This window comes from Microtus oregoni, unplaced genomic scaffold (genome assembly GCF_018167655.1).
Source record: "Microtus oregoni isolate MIOR12 unplaced genomic scaffold, Mior012 000074F_ref0000038, whole genome shotgun sequence".
NCBI lineage: Eukaryota > Metazoa > Chordata > Mammalia > Rodentia > Cricetidae > Microtus > Microtus oregoni.
This window is the reverse complement of record NW_024544004.1, coordinates 1,087,140-1,100,340: the sequence shown is the minus strand read 5'-3', so window position 1 is coordinate 1,100,340 and position 13,201 is coordinate 1,087,140. Positions and strand designations below refer to the sequence as shown.

The window sequence follows — 13,201 nt, the reverse complement described above, 5'->3', positions numbered from 1 at the left end:
AAAATAAGAACTTTTAGAAGAAAAATAAACAGATGACTGTAGGAGAAACTATACATTATTTCTTAAAAGTCAGCAGACATTGTATATTCACGACTCTGTATTTATGTGGAGCAGAACAAACTGTTAAGACATTGTACCAAGTACATGGGGTGTGTATGTCAATGGGGAAAATGAAATACTTTTGCTGAAAGGCAAGGTAAAGGCGAGGATGGATCTTTTCTAACCGAGAAACCTGCTGACTTATAACTGCTTCACAGAAGTCCTGAGCTAGAATCTAAATTCAGCATGGAATATTGACAAACCAGCTTTGAATTATATCCTTCTAGTTACTCTGTATTCGGACAAAAATGAAGCTAAAGTGATAGAATTGATCAGAAGATATAAAGAAATAATATATAGAATAAATATACATAACAGCCCCCATACTGAGAGCTAAACAGTCACACATCAGATTTCTAACAAAATTTTGTTTCCCACTCAAAACAAACCAGAAAGAAAACTCTCCTTCTAAAGGGCTATATTGTAAACAGTTCAAAATGTAGGCTATGCCCCTGGTCCTTTCTCACGCTAATGTTGCCAAGTCTGTCTACAAGGTTTCCTGAGAGGCTGGGAAAAACAAACCCAGTCTTTCTCATTGGTAACATTCTTTAGGAATACTGAACTGTGTGGCATCTCATTTCACACACACCTATCACTCCTGATTTCAAGCAAATGAAAATGGTGACCTAAAACTCAAAGGCCGTTACACCTCCAAAAAAGGATGAGAACTTCAGCTTGAGAGCTAGGCTGCAGAAGCTTAAATCCTGACTCTAGCACATTCTACCCAATTGAGTGTGGCCTGAGGAGCATAACTCACCTCTTGGTACCTTGTCAAGAGAACTGGGTCTCAGGATATCTAAAACAATTCTGTACAATAAAAGAACTTCTGGAGGCATCACCACCCCTGATGGTGATTCAAGTGCTATATAGCCATAGTAATAAAAACAGCTTGGTATTTGCATAAAAACAGGCACATTGCTCAATGGAATAGAATCAAAGACCCTTACATAAATCCACACACTTATGAACACCTGATTTTTGGCAAGGAAGCCAAAATTGTACAACGGAAAATAGAAAGCATCTTCAACAAATGGTGCTGTCATAACTGGATGTCAGCATGTAGAAGAATGCAAATAGATCCATATCTGTCCCCATGCACAAAAATCAAATCCCAGAGGATCAAAGACTTCAACATAAATCCAGTTACACTGAACACGATAGGAGAAAAAGTGGGAAGCAGCCTTGAAGGTATTGGCAGAGGAGACCACTTCCTAAATATAACACTATAACACAGACACTGAGAGAAACAACAAATGGGACCTCCTGAAACTGAAAAGCTTCTGTAAGGCAAAAGACATGGTAAATAAGACAAAATGGCAGCCTACAGAATGGGAAAAGATCTTCACCAACCCCACATCTGACAGAGGGCTGATCTCCAAAATATATAAGGAACTCAGGAAACTAGACATCAAAATATAAAATAATCAAATTAAAAATGGAGTACACATCTAAACAGAGAATTTTCAACAGAAGAATCTCAAAAGGCCAAAAGACATTTAAGGAATTGCTCAACATTCTTAGTCATCAGGGAAATGCAAATCAAAATGACTGTGAGATTCCACTTTACACCTGTCAGAATGGCTAAAATCAAAAACACTGATGACAGCTTATGCTGGAGGATGTAGAGTAAGGAGAACACTTCTCCACTGTTGATGGGCATACAAACTTGTACAGCCACTTCGGAAATGAGTACGGCAGTTTCTTAGAAAATTGGGAACCAACCTACCTCAAGACCCAGCAATACCACTCTTCGGCATATACCCAAAGAATGCTCAATCATACCACAAGGACACTTGCTCAATTATGTTCATAGCAGCATTATTCATGATAGTCAGAACCTGGAAACAACCTAGATGCCCCTCAACCAAAGACTGGGTGAAGAAAATGTGGTATATTTACACAATGGAGTACTACTCGGTGGTGGAAAAAAATGATATTGTAAAATTTGCAGGCAAATGGAAGAAACTAGATAAAATCATCCTGAGTGAGGTAACAGACCTCGAGAGACAAACACAGTATGTATTCACTCATAAGTAGATTTTAGATGTAAAGCAAAGGGTAATCAGTCTAAAATCCACAGTCCTAGAGAAGCTAGGGAACATGGATGGCCCTGGGAAGGGGAAATAGATGAGATCTCCTGAGTAAACTGGGGGAGGAGGGTAAATGGGAGGGGTGGGGAGTGGGAACATGAGGGATCAGGATGGTCGAGTTGGGGAAGAGACTGAGAGGGAGAGTAATGAAAGAGACATCTTGATAGATGGAACCATTATGGAGTTAGGGAGAAACCTGGTGCCAGGGAAACTCCCAGGAACCCACAAGGATGAGCAGAGATAAGATTCCTAGCAACAGTGGAGAGGGTGCCTGAACTGGCCTTCTATAATCAGATTGGTGACTAGCCTAACTGACCTTCATTCAGTAACTGATAGAAAGCAGACGCAGAGATCCAAGGTCAAGCACTGGGCCAAGCTGCAGGTGTCCAGTTGAAGAGAGGGAAGAGGGATTGTATGAGCCAAGGGGGTCAAGATCATGATGGGGACATCCACAGAGACAGCTGACCTGACTGAGTTCATGGGAGCTCATAGACTCTATACTGACAGCTAGGGAGTCTGCATATGACTGAACTAGGCCTTCTGCATGTGGGTGACATTTGTGTAGCTTGGCCTGTTTGTGAGGCCTCTAGCAGTGGGACCAGGGTCTATCCCTGGTGCATGAGCTGGATTTTTTTTAACCTATTCCCTATAGTGGGATACCTTGCTCAGCCTTGTTGCAGCAGGAGGATCTTGGTCCTGCCTCAATTTGATATGCTAGGCTTTGTTGACTCCCGTGGGAGACCTTTCCCTTTCTGAGGAGTGGATGGGGGAGAGGAGAGAAAGGAGGTGGGGGGAGGAAACAAGAGGAGAGGAGGGAGAGAAAACTGGTTGGTATATAAAATAAATTTAAAAATTTAATTAAAAAAACAAGTTAAAAAAGAAAGAAAACTGGGTATAGGCCTGTGGTGGCGCACACCTTTAATCTCAGCAGTCAGGAGGCAGAGACGAGTGGATCTCTGTGAGTTCAAGGCCAGTCTAGTCTATACAGTTAGTTCTAGGACAGCCAAGTTTGCATAAAGAAACCTTGTTTTGAAAAACAAAACAATGTACTTCTCCCCTCCCCCAGTCACCAAAAAGAAAGAAAATGGCATCTAATGACAGCTCATATTCCTGGGAGCACAATTAGGATTCCATGAAAAGACAAAAATGTTCAGCATTGACCTAAGTTAAAATGCTCTGCTTGTAGCCGTTCCCAAACATGAGAAGTAGGTTCCCAAGTGAGTGCAGAGGACCTGGGGCTTCGTCTAAGGTCTAGCTCCTCTTTGCCTTATGGAGACTGCCAGTCCTTGCTGTTATTAGTAAGCTGAGTCTCACTACAGTAGTGGAACTGAACATCCCTATCCAACAGAGTCAAGAGCTGCCCCAGGACTGGGCAGGCCATTGGACTATAACACTTGCATGGTGTGCCTGTAGGCCACAGCAGAGCTCAAGGACTACTGACTGGACGTACTTTGCTCATCTGATCTCTAAGCACATGGCCCGAGAAGCTGAAGCTAGGAATGCTCTGTTTGCTAGACCGCAGCTGTCAGCAAAGGGCTTAATGGGAACCCAAGTAAAACATAATGATGACCAAGATAACTATAAGTCACTGGGCACAAGCCTCCTCGGCGCGTGTCTAACACTCAGCTAGCTAATAAGAAGGGGAAGGGCTTCAACAACATCATAAGCCAGGGAGTGCAAACTTAATTTTATTTTAATACTAAAGAATTGTAAGCAGAGTGTGGCAGTGCATGCCTGCAATATTAGCACTTGGGAAAATGAGAAGGCAGACTGAGAGTTTAATAACAGCTCAGGACACAAGTGAGACCTTGTCTGAAGCAATCAATCAATTCTGCATGACTTCAAGCACCAGAGTGACCCAAAAACAAAAAAGAAGGAAATGACAGTTGTTCACTAAGGTCAAGGAACAAATTAATTTATTTCACAGGTCTCTGAACTCCACAAGACGACAAGCGATTTCAAAGCAAGGGACTATCGATAATCAAGGGTCCACTGCAGTTGCCTAATAAAAGTAAGTCTGAAGAATAAACTAGTATTATCATATAAAGTATTGCTGATAGCCAGACATGCTAGCATACACCTGTAACTCCAGCACTTGGGAAGCTGGAGCAAAGATTATGAGATTGAAGGCACTCTGTACTACACAGTACATTCAAGGCAAGCCTGAGCCTCACAGTTTTACAGCAAGACCCTGCTTCAAAAATATTTTTTAAAGTGTTTCTTATAGACTTTATTTGGGGATCTTTATTATAACACACAGACACAGTCACACACACACACACACACACACACACACTTCTAGTTCTGGCCCAGAAAGGATAGCCTCATTCCTCCCAGGTTCCCCAGCTGGTATCAATCTCTGGCCTCCACATGTGGTTGCACAGGCAGGCACACCTCTATACATACATACCACAGATAGTACAAAGAACAGCAAAAAAAAAACCCCACCCAATTTAAAATGTGTTATGGCCTATATAATTTGTTTGAATAGCATCCTTGAAATAACAAAACTAAACAGGGTTAAGTGAAGATTAGGAGTTACCTAGGGTCAGGGATAAGGAAAAAATGTGGCCAGGACTATCAAAAGGTAATATTGCCAAAACTACTGTGTATTTTGAATATAGTGGACACAAAACTCTACACAAATTATAAAGTTATATATAACTAAACACAATGAGTGTATATAAAATTGGTGAAACTGAAGGTTAATGGATTGTGTCAATGTCAACTTTCTACCTATGAAATTATGCCTCAAAAGTTAAGAGGTATAATGGTGTGCATTGTAATTCTAGTAGACGGGAGGTAGAAGCAGAAATAAAAATCAGAAATTCAAAGTCACCCTTGGCTATATATTGAGCTCAAGACCAGCATGGGTTATAAGAGATCCTGTTTTAACAACACAAACAGGCAAAATGTAAACTGTAAAAGTTGGGGGTATAGCTCAGTGACAGAGTACTTGCTTGACATGCACAAAGCCATGGGCCCAATCTGCAGCCCTATATAAACCAGGCACGGGGGCACACTCTTGTAATTCCAGCACTAAGGAGGTAAAGGCTTGAGGATCAGAAGTTCAGGGTCATGTGAAAATGAATGAAGCAGGAATAGGCCTCCTTACTAAATAACTGATTAATCTTCATAAGCCACTTCTAAAAAAAAACTGACACTCATCATTTAACTAAGGGACTAGATTTTCCAAATGAGACTGTGGCAATGGTCAGAACCTGACTTTAGAAACTACAGGTTTGATGATCTGTTCTTGTGTTCTCCATTTCCCTCGGTTCCCTGGGATGGGAAGACACTTAATGATGAGAATATATCCCTTAAAGGGGAAGGGAAAAAACCCAACTATATTCTTTTTGCATATCTGGAGGTCATGGATCTCCCCATGATTCTAGTACATGAAATGAAGGATGCTGATTCTAGAATCATGTCGCAGAGTCATCCCACCTGAATTTCACAAACTGTGATTGCACTGGATTCTGCTTCATGGGCAGGAAATGGGGAGTGTCTCACACTCTAGTCCACTGCAATTGTCTTGGCTTCCATGAGCCACTATAACCAGTTTAATGTGCTTAAATGAAGATGCACCAGTGAAGAGTTCAAAAGACCGGTCAGAAGTTACCAGAGAAGGAATACGCATGGACCGTGCTCTTACTACTTTATTGAATAAAGAATTTTCTAGAATAACATGTGATAGGCCTGCATTGCAAGAAACAAAGATGAACATGGTAGTTTAACATCAAATGGTAAGCAAATTAATATTTCTTGAATAAAATTGTGTGTGTAGCTGTCATGGAAAAACAAAAGTCTGCAGCTCAGTATTTTTCAATCTGTGGAATGTTTCAAAAGGCATAAGAAAAATGAATAGCATTTCTTTTATATGTTTCAAATCAATTACACAGGTATTTCAAATTTCCCTCACCCTCTCCTGCTTTCCAAATAAAATCTTAATATAAACATGAAAAATGCCAATAATCACAAGAGACTGCCAAACTCACAGCAGAAGGTAACATCTGAATTAATATGTATTATGTAAAACAAATGCCCACTATTGTCACATTCATGTAGGCACATTTCATAATTCACTTCTAAGCGTTTAAGTTTGTCATGTTCACAATTACTGTTTTCAGTACAACTGTTTCTTTAAGGGCTCCGACTCTCTCTTGGAAAAGAAGAATAAATTGTTTACATCTGTGATAGGATTGCTGCTATAGTATATAAGAGAAAAAGAAAACTCATCACAATTACCAGAACTATGACATATTATAAATTGGGGGATGCATTTTAAGGGAAAATATAATTTACTTTTACATTAGGAATTAAACAGTATAAACATAGTATGGGCCCAAACAATAAAATCCAAGAGAAAGGCTCAACTTTCAATGGTATGTTTGTATTATTTAAAAATGCAGGATTGGGAATTTACACTGTATCTGCATCAATGGATAAATAATAAAATCACTCCCCCCCACAGAACCATTTTAGGGTAATACGGGAAAGGTCCTTATACATTGCCTAATACAAGTTATAGTTGGACTAAAAGTTCTTTGAGTCAACCATTTTATTTATTTAGTTCGTTTGTTCAAATTACTATCTTTTTATTCTTGTGCTACTTGAGGTCTTATACATACTAGACCAACCATCTACCAATGAGCTAGATGAATAAGCCTCCAGAGTCAAGAACTTTAAATACTGACACATGTCTTGGTTACCACTGAGGCCAATGAACATTATCTGTACTGAAACATGGGTACACTTTCTACCGCACTTTGATTCTCTTTAGCAACCAGGCAAAATCACAATGCTTTCAAGAAGAAATCACAGTATCTAAGCTATCAGGCTGCTGGTGTCATGACCACTACTATTGGTGGAGAGCTGCTACTCGTGTTCGGTAGCTTTGATTTGCTTTTCTCTCCACTTAGACCTACTGAGAATCCTGCTTATCATCAGGGTGAAGAAAAGGCTGAGTGCGGGCAGAAAAGACACTGTCTGCCTGCCTCCCCCCACCTGACTCTGTTACACTCCGAAACCGATAATGTTCCGCAGGAACCGCCTGATCCTCAGAAAACGCGGTAGTGAGAACATTTGGTGAGGGGGCATGGGAAAGGCTCTGGAGATCAGCTATACTATAGTAAACCTCATTCTCCTTTCTCACATAATTCTTAATGACCTTATATAGGACATAGGACAGCTCAAGGATATTCAAGGCCAAAGACACCAGGGACACCACCAGCATGAAGAGGATGAAGATGGTTTTTTCTGTGGGGCGAGAGACGAAGCAGTCCACCTGATGTGGGCAAGGAGCTTGCTCACAAATGTAAACTGCCCTCAGGGTAAATCCATAAATGTACCACTGGATCAGCATGAAGGCCACCTCAAAGACAGACTTGAAGACGATACTGAGCATGTAGGTTAGCAGCAACCGGCCTTTCCTTTCCACCTTAGCTTGTTCTTCTCTGCCACTCTCGAACTTCTTCTCTTCAGTTTGCTTTAAGTGCACTTCCACGTAGGCACCATTAACACGAACAACTCCAAGCTCCTTCTCTAGCTTCTTCAGGTTCTGGTTCTGCCGGGTCTCATAGAACACGTGTGCCAGGTATAAGACTGTGGGTACAGACACGAAGATGATCTGGAGGACCCAGAGGCGCACGTGAGAGATGGGGAAAGCTTGGTTGTAGCAGATGTTTTCACAGCCAGGCTGCTGAGTGTTGCAACGGAACTTCAGCTGCTCATCACTCCAGGCTGACTCAATGGCGGTCCCCAGGAGCAGGATGCGGAAGATGAAAAGGACCCTGAGCCATACCTTTCCTTCAATCGTGGAGTAGGGCTGAACCCTTTTTAGAAGCTTGGCTAAGGCACTCCAGTTGCCCATGTTGCCTTCTCGCCGTTGATGCATTTAAAAGAGAAGGAGGCACAGCAAGCGACTGCACGCCTTGGAGGACGAAGTAAATGAAAACGTAAGTGCAAGAGTCACACCTGCCTCAAGTTTAAAAGCCTACTGCTGTTTGGCCCCTTCCTCATGCCATATCCTAATAAAAGAAAATTGCTGACAACAGGCAAAAACTTATGTGAATTCATTTTTATAAGTGGCAAGTGTTCCTGCACCAGAACATATGTGTATCTATAATGAACCAAGTTACATAAATGGGAAACAGATAAATGTAAAGGTCTCCTTCATTTCAGTATAAAACAATCTCCAAAAATAATGAGTCAACTCTTTAACATACTAACAATTCATACGCATACACTGATTGGTGAAGTTTCAGAAGTTGGGCCAACATTTCCCAAAGAGAGACAATGATATCCATTCAGCCATTGTTTATTCAGTGTCTACTAGGTGAAATGTACTCTAACAGGCACGGGCTCTTACTGGTGAGTAAATCAGAATATACTTGTGGCATGTACAATCAACTGGGCAAACTCGCTAATTTCAAATATGGAGTTTTGCTGGTACATGCCAGTAATCTCCAGCCCTCAGAATACTGAAGTGGAAGGATCACTCAGAGTTTCTAGGTCTACCTTTGCTACCTAGTGAATTCCAGATCACCCTGAGATACCCACTGAGTTACCCTGATCTACAGAGTAAGAACTTGCCTCAAAAAGTATAACATTTTATTAAATACATAATATAACTTATAAGATAAGGAATGAAGAAATCCAGTGCAAGATACGGCTTACACCTTAATTTCAGAAACAGGTGTGTGTGTGTGTGTGTGTGTGTGTGTGTGTGTGATAGCTTATAATCAAAGGAAGTCTCAGTGAGCAAATGAATACACATCAGTTGCAAATTTAAATAGATGCCGAGAAGAAAATAACCAGGACACACTGACCAAAAAAATGAGGTAGGAAAGCTCCAGCCAGACTGATTAGAGATAGTCGGACAAGAAGTAAGAAAATTATTGCCAGATGTGAAAGAAACAACAGAGATTCAAAAAGGAAAGAACTTGCTATATTCAAAGAATTAAAAGGCAGAAGTTGAGGTAGCTGTTGAGCAAGTGGGCAGTGTAAGGGATGAGCGAGAGTCACAGAAGAGTTACATCAGACACCACCTAGCAGCAGAAAAGCCTGGATGCTGGAACAAAGATCACACTGTGAAACTAGGACAAGGCTAAGGCCATGGGAGAAAGTACAAACGATTGGTCCCAGGCTTGCAGGATGAGTGGGAGGACAGGCAGGGCAGGCAGGGCAAGATTAGAGCAAGGGACATAGAGATTAGGAAAAGGATGGGAGCTCTGTTCTAATAGATAGCAAGTGAGTTTTGGTGGAAACAAAATATCAAGAGGCTATCAAGAATGATGGGGGCCTGGCGAGATGGATTAGCAGTTAGGAGGACATGAGTATGCTATATGACGAACTCAAGGTGAAAACCTTTCAGAAGGAACAATGATGCCATCCCCTAGCCTACTGAATGTGGGTGGAAGCGGGCATGACAGAAAATATGAGCCAAGCAGTTCTGAAGACTTGGTAGTCTTCATCCATTTCTTCCCTAAAGGCCCTGTTCCTTCATAAAAAAGTCCTCAAAGCAAAAGCAGAGTGAGATGCTTTCTGCTTCCAATTCAGAGAATAGTAGATGATCTTACCATGGATGGGCCACAGATAATTTCTATAAAACTAACAAACAACTATCATTCTTAATTAAATACTTTCAATGCAGCAAATCATTTACAAAGTAATTTTTCATTTGCTGAATTAAAATCATACTTAAAATTTTAATCCACCTCCTGTGAAAAAGCATTTTTCCCAAACACAGTCATTGTAAGCAAATGAGTATAATAAAACAGAAAAAGATTCTTAACACAAGCACAGTAAGACTTGGCCAATTAATAATCAATTTTAGAAGCTAAGCCATACAACTAATTTGTTTCTTGTTTTAATGGCCATTCTGCAGAGTACTTTCAGTACTGTGAGAAAAAATTAAAATGAACCCTAGAAAAAGAGAAGGGTTAACGAAATTAACAGCGTGCCAATCACCTGAGATTGGTTGCAACTGTTATCCAAGAATAAGAACTGAAGCTTCCCCAAATTAAAATTGTTAGCGAGTTATCAAATTTAAGGCTTCAAAGTACACAAAGTACTTTCTCAGCCGGATAAATGACACATTTTAGATGAACTTTCCTCTGCTGCACAGATTACAAAAGTAGTCCTATTAAGCTAAAGTCACCAAGATCTAGAGTTTATAATTAGTTCATTCCTCAAGGCTAATTGAAAACAAGTCATTGGCAGTATAAGACTTCCCTATTTCTTCTCAATCATTTGTCACATTTAAACAGGGCTTAGTCGCTAGAGATTTGAAGGTGCCTTCGAAATTGAGCTCCTTTTGCAAAACACATAGGGTGAAATGGTAAAGAAAAATCCCCAGAACTACTTTAGTCTAGTCTATAAAACGTAGCTGACAAGTCAAGAAACAATGCTGGGGGCAAACAGGAGTCATAATATTGTTAACTAATTCAGGGTACAGTTCTTAGCAATTTTCAAGAACTATATGAAGTTCTTAAGCTTTTCAGATATTCTGTTCCGAAAAAGTTCTTACTGAACATATGAAAATAGAGATCTAAGATTCAAAAGGATGAAAATAACTGAAAATGAGTCATCTTAGCTAAGCAAATGCTTCACAGGAAAGTTTAAAATCCTCTTGCAGAACATTATTTTTAAACTGGACAAGATCTTTCTAATTTTAAAATATAAAACGTAGGACTTCCAGTTTCAGCTCAACACACGCAGGGCTTAGCTATATCATCATTCCTGTCATTACAGCAAGAAAGCCCTAACGGATTTAAAATTGCCAAGTTTTCTCCAACCCACCAAAGAACTGAGGACACAGGGCAAGACAGCCCCTCTCTCCAGATGGGCAGATACACACAATCTTACCCAAGATACTTACCTGAAGTGAAGGCACTAGGGTAAAATATTAGTAAAGAAAATAAATCTGACAAACGTCCAGGGCGGCAAGCGTTTGGAGTGAGAGCTCTCGGAAGAAGAGACCCTCCTACTCCACAGCTCTGCCTCCAGGAATCTCACCAGGTTCTGACTCTGAAATCTCCTCCCCTCTGAAGGAGAGGAAATGTAACCATTCGGAGACAGCCCCAAAAGTAAGAGCCAATAAGAATCTCTTCCTTGCTAGGCATGATGGCACCTGCTTTTCATGCCAGCCCTTGAGAGACAGAAGCAGTTTGAGGCCACCTTAGGAGTTCCAGGACAGCCAAAGCTACACAGAGACCCTGTCTCAAAAAACAAAACAAATAAAACAAAAACCCTCTTCTTTGGGGAAGGAGAATGTAAGCATTTTTGAAATGTACACTGGAAAAAGGGAACAGTTTTCAAATAAATTCACTCTCGTTGCCTAGGCCAGCTTGTACACACGTACTCGGAATCTCCTGCCTCAGCCTCTCAAACAGCTAGGATTACAAGTCTGTACCATTTAGCCCAGTTCAAACAAGTTCAGAATGTTCTTCAGTAACCAAGGCTAACACTCTGAACACAGTATCAGAAACATATATCCTGGAAGAAGCGGGAATTAACTAGCTCTAGTCCAAGTGTTCTTTCTATTTCACCTAACATAAGGGAAAAAAGGAGCAGCAGCCCTAGCCATATTTGCTTTTTTTGTTTGTTTTTTTTTTATATTTTTTAATTTATTTATTTATTAAAGATTTCTGTCTCTTCCCCGCCACCGCCTCCCATTTCCCTCCCCCTCACCCAATCAAGTCCCCCTCCCTCATCAGCCCAAAGAGCAATCAGGTTTTCCTGCCCTGTAGGGAGTCCAAGGAACCCCCACTTCCATCCAGGTCTAGTAAGGTGAGCATCCAAACTGCCTAGGCTCCCACAAAGCCAGTATGTGCAGTAGGATCAAAAACCCATTGCCATTGTTCTTGAGTTCTCAGTAGTCCTCATTGTCCGCTATGTTCAGTGAGTCCGGTTTTATCCCATGCTTTTTCAGATCCAAGCCAGCTGGCCTTGGTGAGTTCCCGATAGAATATCCCCATTGTCTCAGTGTGTGGGTGCACCCCTCGTGGTCCTGAGTTCCTTGCTTGTGCTCCGTCTCCTTCTGCTCTTGATTTGGACCTTGAGATTTCTGTCTGGTGCTCCAATGTGGGTCTCTGTCTCTGTCTCCTTTCATCGCCTGATGAAGGTTAATATTCAGGAGGATGCCTATATGTTTTTCTTTCCTAGCCATATTTGTAAAGGATACAGCCAAGGACTTGGACCCAACTGAAACCCTACATTACAAAGCACTTTCTCCATCTTCTTTTTTCCCAACATTTCAACAGGGATCCAGTACAGAACAATGGATCATCACTAAAATGTGCTGCAAGCAAGAGAGTCTCTATTTAAAGTTCTTAGGAAAAAGAAAGAGCCAAAGGGTAGAAAAAACAAACAAAAGGACTAGAGCAGTTGTTCTCAACCTGTGGGTTCGCATCTCCCCTATTCTGCATATCAGATATTTATATTACAATTCCTATCACTAGTAAAATTACAGTTATGAAGTAGCAATGAAAATCACTTTGTGGCTGGGGGGGGGTCACCATTCATGAGGAACTGTATTAAAGGGTCATAGCTAGGAGGTTGAGAACCACTGCTCTAGAGACAACTGAAGGGAGTAGCAACTAAACTTCTACCATTAGAAATGGGGCTAGTCAAGTGACACACTCAGCAGGTATAGGTGCTTGCTGCCAACCCTAAGGACACGATTCCATGCTGCCAACCCTAAGAACCCAAGTTCCATGCTGCCAACCCTAAGAACCTGAGGTCCGTTCCCAAAACTCACGTGTTTGAATGAAAGTTCAATCCCTGCAAACTATCCTATGATCTCCATGTGTGCAGCCACACACTTGCATGAATGCACACATATAAACTGAATGGATGGATGGATGGATGGATGGATGGACAAACAAACAAAGGAATGAATGATGGAAAAAATTTAATGGCTCAGTTCCTGGCTGAGGAAAATAAACTCTTTACTAGAGGCCTATTTATTTCAGTTTGTATCACCCAATATACAATACCCAGTGAACACA

The 13,201-nt window shown here is 41.0% G+C and overlaps 1 protein-coding gene across 1 annotated transcript; it reads right to left on the bottom strand.

Annotated features, from left to right (window-relative positions):
- Positions 1 to 7,113: 7,113 nt before the first annotated feature.
- Positions 7,114 to 11,176, bottom strand: LOC121441306 (gap junction alpha-6 protein-like). The gene is made up of 2 exons (XM_041642441.1): positions 11,071 to 11,176; positions 7,114 to 8,121 (listed from the first exon to the last, which is right to left on the bottom strand). The coding sequence occupies exon 2, from the start codon at positions 8,083 to 8,085 to the stop codon at positions 7,114 to 7,116; it is 972 nt and encodes a 323-aa protein (XP_041498375.1). The 5' UTR covers positions 8,086 to 8,121; positions 11,071 to 11,176.
- Positions 11,177 to 13,201: the final 2,025 nt, after the last annotated feature.

Bases quoted from the DNA above. Each gene is read 5' to 3' on its own strand.
- LOC121441306 (XM_041642441.1), bottom strand. From the start codon at position 8,085: ATGCATCAACGGCGAGAAGGCAACATGGGCAACTGGAGTGCCTTAGCC.